Source organism: Helicoverpa zea, chromosome 11, assembly GCF_022581195.2.
Source record: "Helicoverpa zea isolate HzStark_Cry1AcR chromosome 11, ilHelZeax1.1, whole genome shotgun sequence".
NCBI classification, from domain to species: Eukaryota; Metazoa; Arthropoda; class Insecta; order Lepidoptera; family Noctuidae; genus Helicoverpa; species Helicoverpa zea.
The window spans coordinates 3,998,174-4,025,961 of NC_061462.1; the positions used below are offsets into that span (position 1 = coordinate 3,998,174).

Below are 27,788 nucleotides of genomic sequence, written 5' to 3' on the forward strand. Positions count from 1 at the left end.
CGCATAAACATGCACTTTTAAGCATGTACTTCACAATCCTCCGAGCCTTTTTCCCAATCATGTTGGGGTCGGCTTCCAGTCTAACCGGATTCAGCTGAGTATCAGTGCTCTAAAAGAAGCGACTGTCTATCTGACCTCCTCAACCCAGTTACCCGGGCAACCCGATACCCCTTGGTTAGACTTTAAGCATGTAGTTATCAACTTTTTTGCAATTGTCAGTAAGTTAAAGCAAGTGCCAGGCTAAATTAATTTTATCATTGGGATATAAAAATTAATAGTTATAAAACTAAAGAACACCCTAGTCATGTAGGTATTGTCATTAGAACCCAGAGCGTGAGCGACATTTCATCCTAATCGAAGACCGGGGATTTTCTTACATAGTTACAAGTGAAGCTAATATAAAAAATAGTGTTAAAATAGTTCATCTCTCCTACTTTTACCCTATAATACAATAATTATTTAAAAAACTTTTCAGTGGTAAAACGCGAAGTGTGCAAAGAGAACGAAGTCAACGTGGAGTGCGCACATTGCGGGCCGAAGACTTGTGACGATCTTGGTCACCCGATACCCTGTGGGGGCGCCACTTCGTTATGCCGGCCGCAATGTGTGTGTTTAGACGGCATGGTGCGAGATGTGAACGGCACTTGTATACCGAAAGGGGAATGCCGTAAGTTGAATAGATTATTTAAAACAGGACTGCATAATAATACACATATTTTTTATTTTTATATTTAATATTTAAAATGTAATTTATATGTTGAAAAATAAATAAATGATAAAGACACATAAACACTCAAACATCTATTTGTGAAAACCGCATCAAAACACGTTATGTAGTAGTAGTTTATTTAGAAGAGACAGGTGTGGCGGAGGACTTGAATTATGAAATTATTTGTCTTTTTTCTGCCTAAGAGAAAAACCGTTAATTAATAAACCTTACGCTACAGCTACAGAGATGTTTGATATAAAGATTGTGTACATTTACAGACACAAGTACCTATGGCTGGATTTCGTGAGATAAAACATCCATACATGCACATTTCCTTAATAGGACCAAAAACAGTGAATTTAGTCTACAGCAAGAAGGAAACACAAAACCGCAAGAAAATAAACATCATTTTAATATTTCCTTATGAATGCGTAATATAATCTTATCAAAATTAATGACTAGTAGGTACCTATTGCCAGCCCTAATTTTCCCGGATTATAACCTTAACACTCATATTCAATTCTTTGTAATATAGAATAATTTTCCATTCGCTGAAAAATCTCTTTAAAATTAATATAACATTTTTATTTTAGTTGACAATAGCGCAAAAATAATATTATCCCCTTTCAAGTTTTGATACTCAATAATCTAAGTTTATTCAGGAGATAATTAAAATGATTAAGAAGCTAGGAAACTTTTGAACCATTTAATTATGGAAGATACGAAACTTCTTAATCATTTAATTACAATCAAAATTATGTAAATTAGCCCTCATCGCAACTTCACAAAGTCATACGTTCGGCCATTCAGAGAATGCGTTCCTGACACGTCGCGATTGAACTGACGACGTAACTTTGCAATGGCGTTGCAGTTACGATAAAAATATTTTTGCTGGTTGTTTACCGTTTTAACAATTGAGGAGCATTAAAACAACATTATTATATCAATAATCAATGAATGTTATTACGTCGTCAGTTCAATCGCGACGTGTCAGGAACGCATTCTCTGAATGGCCGAACTATAATCACACGAATTCAAGACAATAGTAAGAGCAACACACTGCAAACTAAACAATCGGCCGACATTTGTTTCGAAGGTTGTTTTTTTTAAAGAAAATTATGAACTCAATCTTTTTAGTCGGTCTGATACCAGCCATTTACCTCATCGTCATCTCCCGAGCCTTTTCCCAACTATGTTGGGGTTGGCTTCCAGTCTAACCAGATTCAGCTGAGTAACAGTGTTTTACAAGGAGCGACTGCCTATCTGACCTCAACCCAGTTACCCGGGCAACCCGATACCCCTTGCCCCTTGGTTAGATTTGCGTCAGACTTACTGGCTTCTGACTACCAGTAATGACAGCCAAGAATGTTCAATGACAACCGGAACCGACAGTTTAACGTGCCATCCGAAAACAGTCATTGGTGTCCAAGATATACTAGGAAAGAAGATACAAACTGGCCAAATAGCTGATCGTCGTTATGAGCGCACTACCATTTATGAGCCGGAACCAACTATCGGCCGACTGAAAGTTGTCGTGTGCGCGTCCTCTAAAGGTTTGAATTAGTACAAATTGAACTGGCAGTAGGTGGAATAAGTTTGTTATTTGAAGTCTCGCTAAACTCGGTAAGAACTTAGAAGTGAGTCAAGTTGGCGGTTTGCGGGTATTACGTAGGAGTCAGTTTTCTCTGTAGGTATAATATATCTGCGTAAGTAGTTACGCTGTGGTTAAAACGTGATAAAATAAACTAGTGCAAATAATGTGGTATCGTGATGTTCATGTAGTTAAATCATGATTTAACCGCTTCGACAAATAAGGATATGAGAACATTATGAATACTTTTTATGTGCATGTGTTGCAAATATTGGTTACATTGCTTACATAAAAAAATGATTAACTTTTAATCAATGACGAATATATATACGTTGTCGCCGTTGTCGGTCACAATATTAAAAAACGTCATTAGTGAGACTTCGTTAAAGGTGAAAAAACAGGATTGAAAGATAATTACATCGTTCTAGTAATTGTCTGTATACATACAGTCATATATAATAGTTGTATATACAAATACATATATTGGTACAACATTCATATCTGTAATTAATAAAACACTGTATGCAAATGAAATACTTATTTATGTTTTAATTCAGTTAATCATTAAACACAAATTAAATGTTTAAACAATCCTTTCACTATTAATAGTTGGTATACATGCATTGAACCATCCACATGACCATGACATGACAATGTCTGTCGTGCTTTCATGCTAAAACTACTGAAACTAACTTTAAGGAAATCAAAAAAAGACATGGGCTACTTTTTATCTGGCTGTGGTACTGAGACAAACATCTCGTCTACTACATCTTTCATTTTACAAACTACCTATATTGTCACTTAAAAAAAGGATATACTCGGTCAAATTGAGAACCTCTTTCTTTTTGAGAAGTCGACTAAAAACCCCTGTTACCTCAAGACATAGGTACTAACTCCATTCTTCTAACTTCTCAGCCAGCTGCAACGGTGACTTCAACGCCACGTCAGGTTGTGGCAACCACTGCGGAAACTCCTGCTCAGATTACAAGGAGGTGAACAAAACCTGCTATAGTGGGTGTCGGTATAACAGCTGCTCTTGCAGAGAAGGTTATGTGTATCATGATGAACTTAGGGTCTGCGTTCTGCCTGGTGATTGTTGTAAGTATCTTTCTTAGTACCTACTGTTACCTTTTTTTTTACTTAGGATATTGGCCGTTCCAATTTCATTTGTTTTTGTTTTTCCATTCAAATATTTATTCTGCTAACTACGGGGTATAGATGGATGACAAATTAAGTATGATAGATTCCATTTTCAATTGCAAGCTTGAAAGGATTTGATCAATTTTTTTGGTAGGGGATAGTGGTTAAAGATGGTTATAGGCTATGTTTACAGGGCTGCGGGTTGTTCGAAAGAGATACCGCGGCCCTGGTACATAAAAGGCCTATGACGGAACACGACGGTTTTTAGTCAGTAAGAGTCTGACACTCCCTCACCGCTGCTAACCCACAGCGGGAGGGGTCATTTGATGATTTTTAACGTCGGAAAAAAAAAAAGGCTATGTTTACAGGGTGCGTGAAAAAGCTAATATTGTATATTTTCTTTGTTAATTTACTTTCTATTATTAGTATCTCATTTTGCCTTTTGTTAAGGTTTGTTATTCCAAATTCATATTCTGGTTTCTTGAAGCTTATTACAGCCAAAGAGTCTAGGCCTTTTTCATATTTAGTGGAATTAGGAATTATAATTACACGTTAATTAGTACCTACGTTTCCATCGCTTTTATTTACGAGCATAATTTGTCTGGGAGCACTAATTCTGAAATAATGACAGTCTATTTCTCGTTAGCGCTATAATTATTATTTATATCATTGCCTGTAGATATTTTCCAAAAAACTACGTCGGCGTAACTATTTTAATACTTTTCTTTAGAATTACATTGTGCCTTTGATATTTTTCCTCTCAAAATATTGTGCAAATTTCGTTGTCAAGGAAATAGATATTTAATACAATGCAAAAGTAAAAAAATAATGACCCTTCTAGTAAGTATTGTTGGAACAACAATTACGGCTAAGTGTGAACTTGGCACTGTAGTTGGGATTTCAACAAATCGTGTCGTTTTCCTCATCAAGAGATTTATAAGGAAGCTTGACCCAGTTTAGTTCTGTACCTTCGAGTTTATTTTGTTTTATTGTGTTGGTTCTAACTAGAAATGGTATTATTGTAAGCCTGTATTGTCCTACTGAAGGGTGCTTACATAAAGAAACAGGTTTCCGGTACAGACAAATCTGTACGGGTAGGTACCGATCAGCGCAGGTACAATATTTCAATATAATCCTATTCACTCACTTATAAAGAAACAGGTTGTAACTTATCAGTGCCAACTACCTGGACCGTGCCATACGGGTTTAATTTTGATTGTCTTTAAGGACAGATTCACCTGTTTCTTTATACGAGACAACACTGTACCGATCGGTACTGATCTGTATAGATTTGTCTGTACCGGAAATCTGTTTCTTTATGTAAGTACCCGAAAGCTTAACTTTTCTTTACATACTTTTTTTGGTGCTCCAATTCTTTTTTTATTAAAGAAGTTTGACCAATATTCAATGAGTTACACCTTAAAGAGTTGTAACCTTTTTTCAAAATTCAATTAAGGTAAAAAAGTGTGATAAATAAAATATGACAAATTCTCATTGTGATAGACCTTTTAGGTACAGAACCTTTTAAACTTAATCGAGGACTTTTCTCATAACGGGGCCTTTTATTTAATTTACAGGAAAATTTTTGTTGCGAACTCCGAAAGTGGAATTCAAGTAACTTGGGAATTTGAAGAGAAAAATTTCGAAAAAGCAAGTTCACCCTCGCAGATAATTTTGAGGGATATTGTAATGAAGACTGACCACCTAACTAAGCATTGTAGTATATAATTTTAAGTGAAAATAATTTAGATGAAACTTTGAGTTAAATAAATCTTGAATGTTATATTTTTTCTTTGACTTCTTAATTTAAATTGTTGATTCAAATCCTTCAACTATGTTTTCCAGATCTCATAAGAATCATACCATAAATTCATAGATGCAGAAACTGCACCTAGTATGAATTTACATCTGTGTTCTTAGCTAAAAAATTACCTTACAGAATAAGAACATGAATAGAAAGGCATGTGTGTTCACACACACCAATTAATTGAATGTGGCTACGTCATAATATTCTGAACGAGGAAAACTTTAATAACACTACGAAAAAAAGTAAAAAAATATAAGTACTTTAATAATATCATGCAAAAGTCTACGACAAAAGATAAGCTAAAACAAACATGTTATTATGACTACCTAATGACATACTTAGGTACCCCACTATGTATGAATACATACTTGTATCAGGTAATTGCTAAGGAAATCTAGTCTTTATTAATATCCTTGTTTGTGGAAGCTCGCTTTCTGTATTATTTGCTTATAATAAGAATATTCTGTTGTAGTTACATAGAGAATTCTGTAATGAGTTTTGTATTTGCAACCACTTGTATGAAGTGGACTTATACCCGGATTTAATTACAAAACTACATAGGAATACTTTTATATTGCATGGTCTTACCATGGGTTGAGGAGCTCAGATCAGGCAGTCGCTCCTTGAAAAACAATGGTACTCAGCTGCATTTGGTTAAACTGGAAGCCGACCCCAACATATATGGGAAAAGGCTAGCCAGATGATATATTTTACATGGTAATAGCACAACATAATATTGTTCAGATCTGTTTTCTTTAGATACAACGGCTTAGTAGGTACATGCGGGCCTATTATTTGGCATTCATATAAGCAGATATAATAAGCATGTTTTCAATGATATGATAGGGCTATTTTGGTTTACCTTATTATACTGTAGGACTTTTCATAACTAGTTGGAAAATTAATCTTGAATATTAGATATTTTAGGAGTATGAGTCTCCCTTTTTTACTAGCAAATAGACATAAATATGAAATGACATGATAGTTATATCAATAACAAAAGTAATTACATTTTTCTTGTTCTTCGCTGTCCAATAAATTAATATTGAGAAGGTACTCGTATCTTATTTGGAAAATATATTTATTAAGATCTTCTTGTAATGAGAAAATAAATTAAATCCGTCTTATACGTAATGATTGGACACAAATAGGATTTAATTAAATATAATTATTTCATATCACTGGCTTTTATTGAGTCTAGTGAGCACAAATAATTCTTTCGAGGCAGTGTAACGTAATAAGATGAGCCATACCATATAAAAGTTATAATTCGGAATTGAGGCAAAAAGTGAGTATGTATTTTGAAACTAATGGCTAGTCAAGATGTAAAATTGACTTATTTGGTATGGGATGCAGAATAATAAGAAGCATGTTGTGAGGTATATAATGAGTATAAATAAATAGGGATGCATATGGACCAAGAGAACCACCAAACACACGATTTTTTTTTTAATGTCATCTCGCAGTTCAGAGGTAGGCGGGCCAAAGACACGATGGATGGATTGTATTTAAGTCAGTAGTGCTGATTACTTGCAATAGGTCAGACACAGAAGATAACATGCTATGCTGCCACAAATAAAAATTGTGGAAGTAGGTTGATGAGAAATTAAAACTTTCTTAGCTATATCTATCAAAATATTTGCCTTACAAAAAGGCAACGGGAAACTGAATGACAGCCAGAATATCAAATTAAGACCTCAAGCTAACTGAAGCTATCGACGCCCAATAAATCACAAATGGTACCCACACAAACAAAACGCTCCCACAGACATAATCAAACAAAGAAATAAAAGAAAAATCAACGGCGAACAAACAAGACGAAAACCAATTACAGTTGGCCGAATAACATTTATCGTAACCAATTATTTAGTTAGAGTTTCAGAGACTAATAAGACTGATTAATCGAACGTTACTTCGGTGACGGTTGGCATCGTATGAGTACAGATGAAGTGGACTCAAATGAGGCTTTCTTTTTATGAGATTTTCATTGTTGGCTCTAGTATCATTTCTGAACTCTGAGTATTTGTTCGGCGTTCGTCAAGTGAAAGTAATTTTTTTGGAATATTTTATTAACAAACTGAACATTAATTTGGCTTTAAAAGAAATGATTTCTTTTTCTTTGTTGTTTATGTTTCATTAGAGTTACAGGACGAACTAATAAGACTGATTAATCGAACGTTACTTGGTTGACGGTTGGCATCGTAAGAGTACAGACAAAGTGGACTCAAATGAGGCTCTCTTTTTATGAGATTTTCATTGGTTGGTAAGATGGCCGGTTTCTAAATGCTGAGTATTTGTTTGGCGTTCGTGAAGTGAAATTAAGTCGTTTGGAAAAATGTTCGTACGTTTTCCATAGAACTGTAATGGGTATATGTACATCAATTTGAAAGACGTATGATTTTTTTTCATTGTGTTTCTTTTGTTTATTTATTCTAGTTTTTTAAACGGTTTTATTTAGCTTACCCCGTTTGTTTTATTTATTATTTATTCATTCTTGGGTCAAATTTAGTAATTCAAATTTCACCCTCTTCCTGTCAACCGATTAATCTGAAATTTTGTATACACCTTTAATTCCGATGACAATACAATATAGTAATATCAATAACATTGTAAATCCAATATGGCCGCCGGCACAAAATGGCGGATAACGTAGATTTTATCAATCCCATCAATATGGGTATCAAATGAAAGGGCTCAACAAGCAGAATACAATATACTATAAAAAATTGAAATCCAAGATGGCGGCCGCTACAAAATGGCGGATAACGTAGGTTTTATCAATCCCATCAATATGGGTATCAAATGAAAGTTCTCAACCAGTAGAATACAATGTACTATATAAAATTAAAATCCAAGATGGCGGCCTCTACAAAATGGCGGATAACTTAGGTTTTATAAATCCCATCAACATGGGTATCAAATGAAAGGACTCAACAAGTAGAATACAATTTACTATAAAAAATGAAATCCAAGATGGCGGCCGCTACAAAATGGCGGATAACGTAGGTTTTATCAATCCCATCAATATGGGTATCAAATGAAAGTTCTCAACCAGTAGAATACAATGTATGTACTATATAAAATTAAAATCCAAGATGGCGGCCTCTACAAAATGGCGGATAACTTAAGTTTTATAAATCCCATCAACATGGGTATCAAATGAAAGGTCTCAACAAGTAGAATACAATTTACTATGCAAAATTGAAATCTAAGATGGCGGATAACGTAGGTTTTATCAATCCCATCAATATGGGTATCAAATGAAAGGGCTCAACAAACAGAATACAATATACTATAAAAAAATAAATCCAAGATGGCGGCCGCTACAAAATGGCGGATAACGTAGGTTTTATCAATCCCATCAACATGGGTATCAAATGAAAGGTCTCAACAAGTAGAATACAATTTACTATGCAAAATTGAAATCTAAGATGGCCGCCGCTACCAAATCGCTGATAACAATTTTTTATCAATCCCACCAATACGGGTATCAAATGAAAGGGCTTCACAAGTAGAAAACTGTCAGTAACTCCAGCGGGGCCCAACAGGGCCAAGGCCTGCCTGGGCTGCGAGATTGTTCGAAAGAGTTACCGCGGCCCTGGTACATAAAAGGCCTACGACGGAACAAAACGGTTTTTAGTCAAGAGTCTGACACTCCCTCACCGCTGCTGACCCACAGCAGGAGAGGTCATGTGATGATTTTTGGGGTTGTTAAAAAAAAAGTATCTGGAAGGGCTATGTATTGAGGAATTAGATTGTAATAAATTGTCAGGTAAGAGACCGTGTAATAATGATACACTAAATGAATTAGATAGAATGAGGAATATTCGGTACGCATTTTCATTAAATACTAAAAACTAGAAAATAAAAATTCGGTAAAAAAACTTTTAAGTTAAACGGTTTTATCTTATCTGCACTGAAAACTAGAAAATAAAAAAATAGTTACTTACCTGTCAACCTACGTAGGTGGTCCCGGTCATATTAAACTAAAATATAAAATATACTATACGCCTCGCGCGCTTGTTGGGAGCAGACGTGTTTCACTTGTTATTGCAAAAATATTAAATTCTTATACCGTGACCGCAGTCGAAACCAATCCTTAAGATCATAGTGTTAAAGTCATTATCCTCCTAGTGACATATCGCAGCACGCTCACTGCAAAAGGAAGGAGACACAACTATCGGTATTGCACTCGCACCCGTGCGCGCTGGTAGCAATGGACCGACAGAAGACTCCGCCTACTGGCATGTTAACAAGCGGAAGCGAGAGCGGCGGCGGATCAGCACCGAACTTATCTACACTTGATGACAAAGAATATCAGAACAATGTCAGTCAAAGAAAACGAAAAGAACGCACTGAAGAAACAGATTACAAATCAGACTTTGAAAGTTTTCGCACGGACATTATGGAGTATCTTGAGGAATTTGGAAGAACTCAAAAAGAAAACCTGAACCTAATTCGGGAAGAAATCTGTGAGATCAAACAAGAAATTAAATCGATAAAATCAAACACCGAAAACTTTAAACAACAATTTGATGAAATAAATACCGAAATTAATACTATTAAATCCAACAACGCAATAACTGAAGACAAGCTTAAATATATAGAAAGTGAAATTGTTCAAATAAAAAACCAAACAAACATTGAAAATGCAACCGATAAATCGCCGCTCTTACATCACGAAAACCTCATTCTAGAACTCAAGGATCGAAGTGACCGCGAGAAAAATATCATTATGGTGGGTATAACGGAAAAAAATGACAAGAACTATAGCGCACGACAAAAGTACGATTACGAAGAAGTAAACAAAATACTAAATACATTATATGAGGACTGTCCGAAGCCAATTAAAACTACAAGATTGGGGAAATATACGACAAACATGAACCGGCCCATCAAAGTATGTTTTACCAATACACAAATACCTAAAAACCTGTTCCGGACAAAAGGTAAACTTCCCGAGAATATAAAAATGTACACAGATCTAACCCCAACTCAAAAGCAATATTTACAATCTATAAAAGGAGAACTTAAAAAACGCACAGAAGAGGGAGAAAAGGACCTAATTATTAAATACATAAAAGGAAAACCAACAATTACTACTAACCAAAAAAACTTGTAAGAGGTTCACAACACAATGGATACACAGATAAACTAAGCCATCAAATCATCAAAAAATATGAAGACATACCTTCGCACCCATCATCACTCAGATTTTTTTATGCAAATTTACGAAGTATTCGCAAGACTGGTAAGCTCGATGAAATCAAATGTATTATTAGGGCGATACCAAAAACTACCCACTTGTTAGTATTTACGGAGACCTGGATTACTTCTGAAGCCGATGCGAAATTATATCAGCTTACAAACTATAATCATATTTTCAACTACAGGAAAACACGGAAAGGTGGAGGGGTATCAATTTACATTCACGATTCTATAAAATACGACGTAACAGAAAACTTTTGCGATGATAAAAACCACTACTTATGGTTACATATAAAAAATCTGTCGCTAAACATCGGAGTGATTTATAAACCAGGTGATTCAAATATTAACGATTTCTTATCAACGTATTCCGCACAGCTGGAACAGAGAAGAAGAGCGATTGTATTTGGCGACTTTAATATTGATCTCCTCAATGAAGACATCCATGCCACTAAGTACCTGAACGAAATTAAAGGAAACGGATATCAAATACTGAACAAAATTAATAGCCTATACAATACACGTGAAACCTCGACTACAAAATCTATACTGGATCATGTCTGCACAAACATAACTAACCACTCATTTAGCTTCTCCATAATCGAGTCATGCTTGTCGGACCATAAACAAATATATTTGGAAATAGGAAGTATAAAGCCACAAAAAAATAAAAAAATCCAATATAAAGCAATAAATTATGAAAAATTATACAGTGATGTACTAACAGAAAATTACATAAACGAAGAAAATAACTACTACCACCTTGAGCGCTTTATCACAAAACATGTCAATAATAACAAAACCGACAAGACAAAAATTCTGAACCCACCTCAAAACGACTGGATAAACCGAACTATTACTGATGCGATAGACTTACGTAACAACCTGTGGCATCAGACAAAATCTTTCCCAAAAGCCGAAAACATAAAAAATACCTTTTCCAAACAACGAGACGCAGTACAAAACCTGATTAAGACACACAAGAAAAAATACTATTACAATCTATTCTACAACAATCACAATCAACCGAAAAAGATGTGGGAACTTATCAATAACTTAGCACTAAATAAAACCAAAGAAAGCAGTATTCCACCGAAACTAATATCAAGCTCAGGACCTATAACTGAAGGTAACGCAATATGTAATTTATTTAACTCATTTTTCTCATCAATAGGCCAGGAATTAGCTAACCAAATACCCACTAGATATCACACGAACCATGGAAACACTCTTATGTACGAACACAACTACCCACACGACATAACTCTAAGCGAATTCACCCCTTGCACTGAAAACGAAATTTCTAAAATAATTGACGGCCTAGATAGTAATACAAGTACTGGGATAGACGGTATCAGCACCAAGGTAATCAAATGCTTAAAAAATATAATTGTTCCTAATTTGACGACCTGCATAAACGAATGTCTGATTCGCGGCATTTTTCCGGACACGCTTAAGGTCGCCAAAGTTAGCCCGATTTTCAAATCGGGCTGTAAGACAGATCCAGGCAACTACAGACCAGTGTCTGTTTTACCCGTTTTATCAAAAATTTTTGAGCGTGTTTTATATACCCGTCTAAATGCATATCTTCTGGAGAAAAAGTTCCTGATCGACGAACAATACGGTTTTCGTTCGAAATCTAGCACACTTACAGCTACAGTAGACTTGGTCACGAAAATCAAAACGCACATAGACCAAAAGGACGTTGTATTGGGGGTATTTATTGATTTAAAAAAAGCATTCGACACCGTATGCCATTACAAACTTATTCAGAAATTAAACAACATAGGAGTTACAGATAAAGCCCTAGAAATGTTAACATCTTATTTACAAAATAGGCAACAAGTAGTTAAAATAGATAAATTCACTAGTTCCATAAAAAACGTACCATTCGGCTGTCCTCAAGGCTCAATTTTAAGTCCGTTACTCTTCTTAATCTATATAAATAATATTAATAAAATAGAGCTAACGGGTCACCTAACTTTATACGCGGACGATACATGCCTCTTCTATTTCGATAAATCTATCCATACTATTATAGCAAATGCTCAAAAAGATCTTGACATACTTGATGAGTGGCTTAAATATAATCTACTTACAATAAATACTTACAAAACAACATACATGATCTTCACCGCAAAAAACAAACCAATACCAGACTTTCCACCTCTTACTATAAACAATGACATAATAAAAAGATCAAACCACGAAAAATATCTCGGTCTGAGGGTAGACGATAAACTCACATGGAAATTACACATCGAACATGTAAAATCAAAATTAACTTCATTACTCGCATCATTACGCAAAGTCTCAAATTGTATTCCAAGAAAAATACGTACTATTATTTATAATTCGTTAATTAAATCACACCTCGAATACCTTATTGAAATATGGGGATCTGCCGCAAAAACTATACTAACACCTTTACAACGAACCCAGAACAAAATTATTAAAACATTATACCGTTATCACTACCTTACTCCAACTAAAACACTATTCGAAAAAACCAAATTATTAAATCTAAAACAACTATACACATACGGTACCTGCATTCTAATAAAAAAAATTATCACAAACAGCGTACAATCAAACTTAAAACTGCAAAAAAAAACAATATCACATAACTTAAGAAACAGAAATAAATTACAACGCACACAAGCTCGGACAAACTACGGTAAAAAAACCATATTATTTGAAGGTGCACAGATGTTTAACAACTTACCAAATGACGTAAAAGATTGTGATAATATTAACGAATTTAAAATAAAACTGAGAAACTACGTTCACGAAATGTAATCATACCACATACTTATTACCTAAATGTTAGCAATTATACACTTTCATTTATATTATTTGTTTTGTATAACTTCACCAACAAGAAGGCAGAATGAATCAACTTAGATATAAGAATACTCTGTATCTCATTTTAAGTGAACCTTTGTATTGTTCTTATGAGAATAAATTCTTTAAACCGAAAATAAAAACGTGGGGCCCCTGTGAAATCCTACCTATGGCAAAGCATATCTTTATACTTTGGTAGATCATGAGCTCGGCGTTCGCTGGTGAAGCCGCTACGGCTGATTATTGATTGTCAAAATCTCCAGTTACGATTATAGTAAGTCGATGCAATCCACACCTATTATACCTCTAGAAGAAAGTACTACAGCAATAGTTAATGGGCCCCACGTTTTTATTTTAGTTTAATATGACCGGGACCACCTACGTAGGTTGACAGGTAAGTAACTATTTTTTTATTTTCTAGTTTTCAGTGCAGATAAGATAAAACCGTTTAACTTAAAAGTTTTTTTACCGAATTTTTATTTTTACGTTTCAAATGACCATTTATTTTTTGTTATTGTTCAACAGTATAGATACCTAATCTTAGTATTTCTAAAGCTGAAGAGTTTGTCTTCTTGAGCAAGTCTCAGAAACATTTATTCCGACTCGAAAAATTATTCATTGTTAAATAGCCCATTTATTTAGAGATGTTACCGGCCGAACCCGATTTTAGGACAAACCAGTTTTGCCTAGGCTCAACTAGTTCTTCCTATAGGCGTTAGGATTAACTAGTAGAGCCTAGTCCAAACTAATTTGTCCTAAGCCCGATAGGACGGACCAGTTTAGGCTAGGCAAAACTAGTTGATCCTGATATAAGTACGCACACTCTAGGATAAACTGGTATAGCCTAGTCAAAACATATGCATATCTAAAAGTGTAAATAATTAGATGAACTAAATAAACTACTCCGTGTTTAGAAAAATAATCATCTTTATTAAACTATAATGATTCGTCGTTATGGATAAATTGATAATACGAACAATCATACTACATATATGTAGCAAAGTAACAAATAATAGGTAAGTATTTTTTTAAATTAACTAAATACGTTATTAGGCGCTCGGGGCGTGTACGTTATGCACGGCTAGCAACTAGACGCTAAATGCGTTTAAAACCACGCGACAAATGACGAACGGGGAGCGAGCGGCGTGGGACGTTCGGAGCATTCCCGCATGAACATGTTGTTTAGACTAGGCCATACCAGTTTATCCTAGAGTGTGCGTATTGATATCAGGATCAACTAGTTTTGCCTAGCCTAAACTGGTCCGTCCTATCGGGCTTAGGACAAATTAGTTTGGACTAGGCTATACTAGTTAATCCTAACGCCTATAGGAAGAACTAGTTGAGCCTAGGCAAAACTGGTTTGTCCTAAAATCGGGTTCGGCCGGTAACAGAGAGACTATAAGCTACTGATTAATGCTCAATCCTTCTCCTTGTGAGAGGAGGCCTGTGCCCAGCAGTGGGACGATAAAAAGGCTGTAACAGTATACAGTATAAGCTACTTTATCCCGATGTGGAAAACAGTTCCCTCACGGATCGTGAGTAAAACTACTGTCAGAATTAAGTTGAAAACACGCTGTCCATATCTGTACAAAGATATAATAGCAAAAACTTCACGTGAATCTTTTCGCCGCGGATTGATTTATGAATCCCACAAAAACTTCCCTTCACAATGCAGAGATTGTTCGCTTATAAACGAGACGTAGACATTCTGCAATTTTTCTTCTTCTTCTATTTTGATACCTGGTGACGTAAGTAAATGTAGTTTTTTGCTTAGATAGTAATGAGTTTTTTTTCTGTGCCTACACTATCATAAATATTCAGTTTAGTTAGGTATACCTAGTTATTAACTAGCTGTTACCCGTGTCTCGAAGAAACTATAGGTATGTATACATATATTATAATATTTTCACGCAGCCGGTTAGGCTGCGAAAATACATTTATCTTATGTTTTACATTTAGCTTCCAGTTATCTAAAGTTCTTATATTGAACCGACCAACCAGCGGCGAATCTCATCAATTCCATAGAATAAAAAAACGTATTTGAAATTCTTGATTAATGGTAGAGCGCGCAACTATAAAATCGAGGCAAATCCATTAAAGTCTATAAAATATTTAATGCCTGCCAGTAGATAAACTAACTTCGGTGTAATACACGAGAATATTCGAAAATCTCTACACACTACAAACTAAACAGTACCTAGCACTGAATTATGGATAACTTATTCAGTACTTATGTACCTACTATTTGCATGGAAAAACTGTTTTATAATCTACCTGATTTCTAACTTACTCATGTAATCCCACTCACTTAGTTTTTACTGTTATTTTCAACTCTATATTTTATGGAGCGGTACCAAATTAAATTAACACATTTTAATCGTCTGCCAAACATTTCTAAGTAGGTACATAAACTAAATAAGTGAATGCACACTTAAGTACGAACTTAAATATAGCTTAGATTACTTCAAAATTTGATTCAAACTGACAACAAGGGAATATTAAAATATCAATTTGATGCTTCAACGTCCAACGGAGTTCACTTCGTAGGTGGTACTAAAACTTTTATAACTTTCAAAATTTTCAGAGGTATTTTGTTCAAAAATCAAGGTGCTATCGAGTTTTGGAACTTTATATCAAGCTGGTTCGGTATCAATTTGGAAATAAACTATGGCAGATGAAAGGCAGTTTATGGAATTCTTGAAGTTGGTTATAAGAGAGATATTTCCATGAAGCCAGTAATAGAGAAGAGCTTTTAATTTTAATACAAGTTACTTAATCAAGTTTAAGTTATATTCAGCCACAACAGTCCATGTTTTTCTTGAACCATTCCTTTTTGCCATTTTTTTTTTCCATGATAAGATGGTCATCCATCCATACTCGGCCAACCACGTCAACCGTTGCCTTATGATAACGTCCCGTGCCCAAAAAAAAAATGTGTTTCAAATATTTTTGACTACAAAATATTCTAGTTTCATGTTTTTTTTTTATACATTTGCTACATCAAATAATTTTATAGCAACCATACTGTGTCGGTCGTCTGTCGACGCAATAAACTTCCTACATCAAAATGTGACTGAAATTTTCATCGATGAAATATGAAACACGAGTAAAACGATGTTACAAGCAATCAGCCAAAAGGCAATAACTTCCCACTTTACAGTCGTTCTGAGAAAATATAAGTGCCTGTTGGCATTAAGTAACTGCAGTTACCGTTGCATTTTTTAAAACAATCCTGATATTAAATTCTCTGTTGGATTTAAGCCTTTGTTTGTGTGCCTTTTCTTTGACTGCCGTTGCCAAGAGATGATGCGGAAATATTTAAGAATCTTTCTTCAGTGTTGTCATTATTAGCTTTGGATATGCTTTTTAAACAAACCTCTTTTTTTCCATGTCGTACTTTAGATGTATAGTTCAGGCACTATAAATATTTGAGTAAGCGTACCTACACAGTGTACCTACAAAAGACACAAGTATCACAACCTATGTATTCAGTGAAAGGTTTTATCAAGATACGTGAAAACCATATCTTATTAATAGACTTTCACCTAATGCAATAAACAAATATGGAAATACAAAGGTCCGAGATACTCAGCATAATCGATTTTTTTCGAAACAAAACCTGCGTAAGATGGATGAGCCGATTTGTCTCGCCCACGCAAAACTTTTGCGTTCAACAAATTAGTAGTGTTTATTTGATTCATGAGGTCTTCCTTTTATTGTACTTTGTGGGAAAACAAGAATATTTCCTCCGAATAAAACTGTATCTATTTCTTTCGATAGTCGTTTATTTATCAGACGAAAATAAGATTTTGTGCGGATAAGACAGAATAGTTTTTTTTATTTATAGGTTCCGAAGTGACGCGGAATAACATGGCAATTACAGAAAAGGATAGAATTTTTTCTTTACATTAACTGAGATTTGGAGGAACTGGTTTGTCTTGACTTTGTTTATATTCGTTCCGGCAGGCTGAAACCAAGATAAAAGCCATTTGCAGAAACAGAACCAATCATGGACACTATGCTATATATTACTGTTACGCAGGTAAAAAATAGCCTCGAAATAGGCTAGATTTTAAATATAATTTTACTGTTTCGGACAATTATATAAGCCGTTGAAGTCGTGGTATCCCAACACAGTTGGGAAAGGCTCGGGAGATAATGATGCTGATGTAACATTAAGCTGTAATTCTTAAGCTACTTACGACAATCCTTAGCAGGTATACAAATTCCAGACGAATTTCTGAAGTAGTCCTTCTTGCAGATACAATCAGGTTCGCAGTTCAATAATAAAGTATTGCAGACTGTTGGCTGGTTGCGGATGTCTTTGCAACTTTCCTTGCGACACGGTGAAGGACATGAGTTATATTCTTCACCAGGTCTTGTGCAGTTTATGGGAGCTGGAATATATTTAAAAAAAAAAAAAAAAAAACAATTTTAGGAATTGTTCCAAATGCTGATTATGATGGAAGACGTGAAATGACTTGACATATTCTATTAGAGATTGATACACTCAAGAACTTTATAACTCAAGAATGGTTGAACCGTTTAAGCTGAAAATTAAAGGGGTTATAGCTCAGACCCGGTAGAAGGAAGTTGGAGTTTTTGTCACAATCTGGGACGCGGGTGAAATAGCGAGCAGAAGCTAATGATTTAAAATAAAGCTAATGACAAACAATATCTAATCTAAAACAACGTATAGTTCGGTTATTGTAATCCTCAGCAAAAATATGAATCTTTATAAAACAAGGAATTAGGTAAGTAAAGGCAATGAAGACAAAGATAAAATAAAAGAAACATTGTAATTCAAAACAAGCGCACGGCTACACCGTAAGCAAGCAATCTGCTATAATTTCCTTTACCTGAGCAAAGAAGCATTTATAATTTTTATATTTCAAAAACATCCTCATAGATAGAAATAATAGTCAACATTGCGTTCTGTTCTATTTGATCTTCAAATGCAATATCCTGTTTCTGTTCAAAACAAATAGTCTTTTGTATCTTTCCTTTGCTACTGATATTATATTTCAGTAACAGTTTACTAGTCTAAGCCGTGACATGGCTAACATTCAAGAGGAAAATAGAATATAAAAAGGGTCTGTTGTCGAGGATATAGAATTTAGACAAAGGCATCTTTTTTCATTGAAAGATGTTTCAAGTCATCTGGCAGACACAAATATAGAGGTAGATCGTGTACTTCTAATGCTAAGTACAAACGAATAAAAAGACACGATTGTGGAAGAATTATTAAGAATTATTTAAGCCAAGAAGTAAATTAGAAAGTTATAAGATACACGTAAGACTCACATTTTTAAGACAAATGTCCGTTCGAATACCTAATAAATTTTTTGACCTATAAGCAAAATAAAATTAATATTGAAATCACTTACGACAATCAGATGCAACAATGCAAGTATCATTGTCAACGCTTAGCCTCTTGTGGTTCAAATTGCAGATGCAACCAGGGAGACAGGAGTTTGCTGAAGTGTTGCATGACACTCTTGGTTTGTCATCAACTGGGCAGTAGTCCCTTGTACAGTTAAACTTGCAGTCAACGAAGCGACCATTTTTACCGCAAGGGTTTCCACCTGTAAATGATCATAAAAGTACCATAAAAGTATGCTTTAGGTACGGTTTTTTTCAGCTTCTTTACTAAGAAAAATATACCTAACTCAAAAATGACCAAATAAAAATTGAGAAAGGGTTTAATCATTATTGACGTTTTATCACGACTTCTTTATTGATGAAGCTTCAAGTAATTTACAAAATACAACAAAAACTCAACTCGACTAATTTAGAAATTATATGTACACTTCATTGTAGTATAAAAAAGTCAAAGTAATATCGTGAAAACAAACAGGAAATCTTATGTATAAGTAATTAAATATTTGTAAAACAGCACTTTCTGAGGCCAAGTATTAGAAAGAAAAGAAGTAATAGATCACATGACCAGAAATTTCCATTCACTAGTACCTAAACATTTTGCATACCTGGACACTCGTTAGGTAGGATACATTTGCCAGTCACATTAGATATTAAATAACCAGGTTTGCATTGACACCCGATGGCATCACATTTTCTCTTGCACGGAATTGCATTTGGCGAGTCACATCTAGCAGGACAAGGCATAGGGCATTGCTTTATAGTTGCGTTTGCATCACCGTTGCAGCCTAAATCTTCTGCAACATCATAAAAATAAATAGGATTTATAACTTTAAATTGATGGTGTGTGGGAAATTGTAAAAGATTCCTTTGGCTGTGTGTGATACAAAAAGGACTGTCAAACTCGTATTACTCGTATACTCGAGGGCTGCCGTAATTCTCCCCTTGGCTCAAAATCTAGCCAGTATATTGTTTCATTCGTCTTTATTTTATTGGCAGAGTTGTTTTCGAAATAAACAATGCTGTGAATATTATTATTTATGAAATTCGCCTTTGCCGGATGACTAAATATAGCATCAAAATATCATCCATATTCATTCACCTATGTAAACCAAAATGTTGATATAGGCGCAAGGCCCTTTCTAGTTGAGGGATAGTGTTTATTTACATAATAATAATGTACTGCACCTCTTTCCTATAAAGGTCTGGTCAGAACACTTAATGCTTCAATTTCTATATTACTGACATCTTTTGCAAAAAAAAATGACGATCGAGTAATTGTGGTCAATATATGACCACAATTACTCGATCGTCATTTTTTTTTTCAAATCATCAAATGATACCTCTCGCTGTGGGTTAGCAGCGTGAGGCAGTGTCAAACACTTACTGAATTAAACCCATTATGTTCCTTCTTAGGCATTTTATGTACCAGGGCCGAGGTAACTGTTTCCAACAATCCCGCAGCCCCTAGTAAAGAACTACTTACTTGGACATTCCTCAATAGGGATACATTTGCCTCCTATTTCTGACAGCACAAATCCTATTTTGCAGTCACAGCCGTCGATATTTTCCTTCGGTGGAGAATATTCACAATTTGGCGGGTTCGGATTAGCACAGGTCGGCTTGCATTCTTCACGTTTGTGACAAGCTATAACAAAAAACATTAGAAACTGATTGACTGTCTGTCGTTTTTGTTTTCACATTCTACGGACATACGGGTAAAGTTCTTCTTTCTCTCTCTTATTAGACTACCTAAACTTAAAACTATAGAACCGAAAAAAACAGAAGAATAAGCCAGAAACAAAGGACAGTCAACACAAAATCTTACGCGCAGGACATTCCTCACTCGGTACACACACTCCATCTTTATTCCTCAAATAATTCTCGATACAATCACATCCAGGTTCGCAGGGTAAGTCTTCGAAGCAACGATACAGCACGTACTTGCTCAGACAAGACTGAGGCGGGCAAATCCGTCTGCAGTCCCTAGCTATTTCATTTTCTCCGCAAACGGGAGGTGCAGGATCTAAAATGATGGGTATCGGAATTGGGGTCAAAAACATTGGGGTTGTTTGATAGCAATTTGTATGTAAAGCTTTGAATTTGTGATCATGTGTTGTGTTTGTAATTGTGGATTTGTAGCAGATATGAATACAGATAATGTTTTATGAGAGTAATCGATGGTTTAATTATGAATGTCAGATTTACGTTTTGAATTGAATCCCATAAACTGGTTTTAGCATTCAGTCACTTTATAAAGTCCAAGTGCCCCGCAATTTAAGTGGTGGTTCAAAATTATAAAGAAACACACCTTTATTGGTAAAGCAAAGGAGTAGGTGAGCGTGGTGATCAATGCTCTTGATAGATGGGAAAAAAAACATCTTACCAAGAAACCAGACTGGAAGCCGACCCCAACATAGTTGGGGAAAAAGGCTCGGAAGATGACGATGATGAGATGGGTAGAAACCATAACCAGATAGGGAGAAAAAATGCCGATGATACGATAATAATGAAAAACAAATGACTCGTGATCTTTAACAGAAATAATCTTACAAGGACATTCCACATTCGGAATGCAGATGCCGCTAGCGTTCCTAAGGTGGTCAGGAAGACAGTCACACCCTGGGACGCATAACTGAGATTCTTTGGTACAAATGTACTCTGTGTACGCGATCTCGCAGCTCTGTGGTGGACATTTTTGGTGGCAGGGTACTTCTATCTCGTTGTAACCGCATTCTAGCACAGCTATAAAAAAATTGGTTTTTTTTTAGGTATTCTGGAGAATTATTTGATGGGTTTTTGAAAGGTGAAAATATAGATAATTGTGTATGCAGTGATCCTTTACCTAGACATTCGAAATGTAGTAAAAGATTTACCTGGATAATTATACGTAATGGATATTCATATATATCGCTAAGTATTCTCTCAAACAGGCAATTCTTTAAAACTTTTAAAAATATGCGAGTCATCTTGTACCTAAATATTTAATTAAAAGTTTTCATATCAGCAAACTACTTTATGTTTTTTAACTTTTGTTATTTTTAAACTTATCTTGTTTATATTGTTTCAAATCTTCAGTTTAAAAACTAATAATTCGAAATACAATTTAGAACTTAGAGAAACACACACAGCGAAACCCTTAGAGAAAAAAGTTTGTTTATTATTAAATGCCTTTGTTTCAATTTCAAGTGATACGTATGTTAGTAGTAGACTCTGGGGATTTCATACAAACCTATCTCAATCTCGTATGAAGCAAACAAGTATTTATATTTTTTTTCTTTGAAATAAAGCACTTTAATCACAAAAATAAAGTAAGGTTAGTATTAACTTTTAATGGAACTGGATAGGAGTACCTACAATTCTCCGTTAAACAATAATAGCAGAATGTCAGTATAAAGAGTTCTCTCCAAAGTTGTCTCTCTAAAAAGTCTTCTCCAGTGAATGTTATTGAAAAACTGTTAACAAACTGTTAATTATTTTGATTAAAACGATATCACATGCCTCTTTTTTTAAAATTTTCTTATTTACAGCAACAGCCGAAAACAGTCTCCCAGTCATAGATAACCAAGTCCTACCAACAATACAAATTGAAAACTATTTCAAAACATTTGCCTATAGTAATCACAAATCCGTCTTTAGAAAACCATTAAGCCGTCTGAGTCCAACTATCATGGACCAGTCATTACTAAGCCATTTCAAAAGCCTATAAAACCACAGATAATAGAAGCTTATACTGTTGCTACTGATAAGTTAACGATTCTAGCTTTAATGGACTTAACTTCAATTGTTGTTCTATAAGTGAAATCTATAACAATATGTCTTCACTAAATGAGTGTGCCAAAACTCATCTTTTGCTTTCAGTGTGTAAGCATTTTGACTCAAAAGTAGATTTAAATATACATTGATCAATTCAAGTTTAACAAGATAGCCAAATTCTATAAATATCTGGTTTTGTTTAAGTAACTTGAGTCAGTATCGATATTATTTTTAAACCTTACTTTGTAAACTGTCGATCAAGCAATCTTACAAATTCTTTCCGAATTCCAATAAAACAATATTTTAACACAAGTTAATTAATTTTGTTCAGTAAATAAAGGAAACGTCAGGAAGCTTTGTTACGACAGTTATTTGAAAGTTTATTAATTAAATTTCAATTAAAATATAATGATTGGAATTTTAATGAGGAAGATAACACAAAAATAAGGTAAGTACCGAAGAAAACTCTTCGTTATCTTATATCTTGTAACGTTCGCAATGTTATCGATATACATTGAACAGAAGGCTAAATGTATATTAGAGTAAGGAATCAGCAGAAAAATACAATATTTTGTACCTACATAATATAATATCTAACTTATGTTAAAACAACACTACCCAGGAAAAGATTATAATTATCAGACTCTTAAATTCGATTATAAAATATTACTTAAACATCTCTAATTTTACCTTCTCCATCGATATAATTCGCAACACTACACTTCACTAGGCAAAGTACCGAAATATACACGAACCACATTATGACAGCAACTTCACTAAAATATTATGAACTCAACAGTGTATAAGGATAAATACTACAAACTTACTAAGCAACTTGTTTGACTCATACAATGATGCTGTGACCGGGGATTTTTTTGAAATTCGAAAAATGTTTTTTTACACTAGCGATTTTGTTTAATCGGTATATGACGTCACAAAATGGTTTTGTTAATACCTTTGTTTATCGATGATTTTGTTAGTTCTTCACGGTTTTACTCACATACTTACGGAACTACACTTTGATGAGATAAAAATAACCACCTGCCTTACCTTTACCAAACCAGCTCTTACCAATAATAATTTGAGTCACTAAGATTCCTTCGTTTACCCAACAATAGGTTCTTGGTAATTGATTTGTAACTGTCTAGTTATTACCTAAATTAACTGTTCGAACACAATAAAACTATAACGATATAGTAACTGAGAACCAAAATTCAAACCAACCGTAGTTTGTAATATTTCTCGTGTTTGTAACACTACGGAGAAATATAGGAAAAAAACAAAAGCCGAAAGCCGAAGGAAATATAAGTCAACAAAGTATCGACAACTGACACTCCATTACCGTGGGAACATCTCTACCGCTAGAGATGTGCAATAACGTGCATATAAAGTTACTTTGTCGGATCTCTCGTTTCACTTATCTTCACTAGATATTTCCCTAATTGCAGCAATTAGGACGTAGGTACCTAGATGTTACTAAGTTGCAAGTTTGCTACGCGAAATGTAATTTAATTTGAGACAGTAACAGTGTTTTGAGCGTGAATAATTTCAATTATTTTTTTGGATTTCAAAAAAGAATGTTAAAAAAAAAGTTAAATACAATAAGTAAAAGAATCTTAGCATCTAAATAAATTCTGAAAATTATCATAATTCGAACTTTTTTTAGCTCATAGTAGAAAAAGTATAACACAAAATGGTATAATAGTTTATAAAAAAATACAGTTGGTTTATTTAATTATCGTTTCTATAGTTACGAGAAATGATAATTTTACTGTTACTCGATACATCGCTCTTTACTGTATTCAATTAATTTCAGTTTTTAATTAACATGATTTGCGTACTTTTAATCAACACGTGTATTAATAATTGTAATTACAAATCACTCCAAAATGTAAGTATTCGGTTACTATACCTACCTATGGTTACCATTGTTGTATCGAAATTGTTTCTCGTTTAAGCTTTTTTAAAATGTGTAATGCCTACATTTTAAGTGGGTCAAAAAAAAGTTTTTTTTTTCTTTCAAATAGATTTACTAAAATCTTCGAAAACCTGTTTCACGTTGGTTTCCACGTAAGCCATTCGAATTTCCTTCCGAAAAGCCGGGATTTATTTCCACTTTTCAGTTTCGTGTTATTCGCTCAAATGCATCTGAACAAAGCGATTCTATAAACATAGATACTTCTTTAGATTCTAAATTCCCCAAACAATAGTTAAGAGTAAACGCGTTTCTCATTTAAGCCCTTGAACGTGGCAGAAGCGGAATTGTTTTAAGACAAACAAGCTATTTGTCTTCTTAGCAGATTAATTAAAACGATTTTGATCTTAACCATTCATTACAAAAGTAAATGAAATTGGAGACGATTCATCAGGATTATCAGAAAATTCATATAAATGTCTAAGTTTGGTCATAGCAAGCGTTTTGAGAATTTATACGACGAAATGGCGAGGAACTTAAAGGACGTTTCAAATGGTTTGAAGCAATGCTTCGTATGCGACAATAGAATCTTAAAAACTTTCCCTTTTTGTTCACAGATTTATGATCCAGAGGTAGATTCCCCTGCATTCTGACGAAATTCAAATGAAAAATATGGTAATAAGGTTCAGTGTCCAACCGTCGCGGTTATTTTATTGCAATATCTTTCAAATGCAAGCGACAATAAATCCTTCTCAACACCACGTAGATGTAAACGAACTCTCTCACTCATAAGATTATTTTTTCCAAGAGAAAAATAGCGGTGTTTTCTACCTAGTGATTGATAGTGCAGTCTTATATTAATGCATTGCCTGGTGGGTACGTAAATTGCTATTTATGTGCGCATTCAGAAAGATGCATGTCGTTGTGAATTTATGGTTCTGGTATTTTTCCTCGCCAATGAAAATTTATAGTCCTACTGGGAAGGCTAATAGAATCATCAATAGACAAAGTTCATTTTTATTTTGAATGAGTTTCCTAATTAGAGAAAACAATATACTTACGGCATTCCCATTCTGGTACACAAATACCCTCACTGTTCCTGAAGTAACCATCTATGCAGACACAGCTTGGTCGCTTGGGGTACGGGAAATCGCAAGGAGTGTTTCTGTTGTCACATCTGTCTTGTAAGCAATCTGGTGGGTTCGGGTTATACATCTCGTTTGGTCTCGTGCAAACTATGGGTGCTGAAAACATACAATTTTAATTAATAGATGTCCTCTTATGGCCATGGTGGCTGTCCTCACACAAGATTTTTGAGAGATAAGCCAACTGCGCAGGACGTAGTATATAGTGCAAAAAGATTTACGTAGACACAGATGCACTCACTATTCCCTCATAACCCGATGGGACAGTAATCCGACACGACCGGAGAAAGATAAATTGAGTCAGTTTTAACAAAACTGATATCAAGTAAAAAGGCACTTACGACAGTCTGCTCCCAAGACACAGGTGTCATTTTCCTCACTGAGTCTCCAATAACCTGGTTTGCATCCACAACCCCCAGGACATGGGTATGGAGGGTCGCAAGCGACTATAGCAAGGCTGTCGTCTTTAGGACAGACATTATTTGGACAGCCTGCATTGCATCTTACATAGGTTTTGTTTGCTCCACAAGTTGGTGATCCACCTGGAAAATTGAAGTCATCATTTACTTAATTCTTTAAATTCAACAACTGAATCATTCATCATCATGATTCAATAGGATATATCCTGTTAAGATAGTGAGTAAATAATAAAAGATAGATGGATTGTGTGAAAGTTGATATGGTTAGAAAGATTGTTTCTTGTGAGATGTTAGTAGGTAGATGAGTATGGACAGTGACAATATGCTGCACCGGCCCCACATAAAATTGGAATAAGGACAAACGATGGTAGCGAGTAAATTAATAAATAAAATTATTAAACCACGAGGAACTTGAAAATCGAGGGGTCATTGTTTGGTATTTAAATAATAACAAAAAAGTACCATCAATCAGAAATTTTGTAATGTAAAACATTGCAATATAATTTTATTACCTGGACAGTCTTCAGGCTGGATACACACCCCACCAGTATTGTTCCGAATGTATCCATCTTTACACACACAACCTTCTTTGACACACATGGCAGTGCAGGCGCCTCTAAGTTCAGGTTGGTCGCAAGTCACCTGGCATGGGCTCGGACACGCCTGAGATGTAGCATTGCGATCTCCGTTACATTGAGGCTCAGCTGTATAAAAAAAACAATTATTTATCCATACTGTCCATTTTGATATGAATGTCCCTGACATTGAAGCAAAATTAATAATGAAAATTTCTAATCCATCTTAGAAGCTAAGGAACAATTCATCATCATTTATTAATTTGCTGAATGATTTACATGATATCCTTTTCTACGATGATGTTGACACAAAGAAAGAAACAAATAAATATACATATTTTACCTGGACAGTCCTCCTGTTTGATACATTTGCCTCCTCTCTCAGTCAGGACATATCCATCGTTACACTGACAGTCACTTGGAAGACATGCAGCAACACAAGGTTTGAAAATCCCCTTGTCTGCACAAGTCAATGGACAAGCGCTGGGACACTCCACAAATGTAGCGTTTCTATCGCCTTTACAACCCAGTACTGTAAGAAAAGATTTGTATGAACTACTAATAAATGAAGTTAAACTTACTCTCCTGCTCCTATAAAAAATAATTTTAATATATCTACCTGGACAGTTTTGTAGCTCAATGCATTCTCCGTTTTCTTTACTTCTAACAAATCCAGGTTTACACACACAGCCGGGTGGCATACACTTTTTAATACACGGTTGGTTAGTGTTAGGATTTGCACAAGTTGGTTGACACGGGCTCGGACAATCACTGAAGACTTCGTTGGCCTTGCAACTTGGTTGTACTGCAGATGACAAAAACACTCGATAAGTAAAGGGGTACTTTTGACTGTAACTCTCGGACAACCTACTGTAGTACTCAAATTGGGTCAAAAATATGTCCTTATTGTCTCTAAATGAAGAGAAAATAATTTTACCTGGACAGTCCTCCTGTTTAATACATTTACCACCTCTCTCAGTCAGGACATATCCATCATTGCACTGACAGTCACTTGGAAGGCAGATGGCAACACAAGTTTTGGCAATACCATTATCTGCACAAGTCAATGGACAAGCGTTGGGACAGTTAACTAATGTGGCGTTTTTATCGCCTTTACAACCCAGTGCTGCAAAAGACAATTTGTTTTAATTCCTACTCCCGGTTTGCCCACACAGAAACCGCATATAACAATGCTTTATTTAGTATCGTAACTATAACGATTAGCACATTAAGTTGAGTATCTACTTCCCCTATGTTGCGTTCAAATTGCTATTAAGATCAATAAAAAAAAAGGTTTCCA

The 27,788-nt window shown here is 34.8% G+C and overlaps 1 protein-coding gene across 1 annotated transcript in view; it reads right to left on the reverse strand.

Annotated features, from left to right (window-relative positions):
• Nucleotides 1-27,788, reverse strand: part of LOC124634679 (zonadhesin-like) — a 35,020-nt gene that overhangs the window by 497 nt on the left and 6,735 nt on the right. Inside the window, exons 17-28 of the mRNA XM_047170340.1 lie at nt 27,426-27,614; nt 27,108-27,293; nt 26,832-27,020; nt 26,426-26,617; nt 25,836-26,036; nt 25,411-25,593; nt 21,232-21,423; nt 20,507-20,704; nt 20,165-20,326; nt 19,287-19,475; nt 18,687-18,884; nt 17,502-17,696 (exon numbers count right to left, since the gene is read on the reverse strand). Of these exons, the coding sequence (XP_047026296.1) occupies nt 17,502-17,696; nt 18,687-18,884; nt 19,287-19,475; nt 20,165-20,326; nt 20,507-20,704; nt 21,232-21,423; nt 25,411-25,593; nt 25,836-26,036; nt 26,426-26,617; nt 26,832-27,020; nt 27,108-27,293; nt 27,426-27,614 (2,274 nt within the window). The remainder of the gene's footprint in view (nt 1-17,501; nt 17,697-18,686; nt 18,885-19,286; nt 19,476-20,164; nt 20,327-20,506; nt 20,705-21,231; nt 21,424-25,410; nt 25,594-25,835; nt 26,037-26,425; nt 26,618-26,831; nt 27,021-27,107; nt 27,294-27,425; nt 27,615-27,788) is intronic.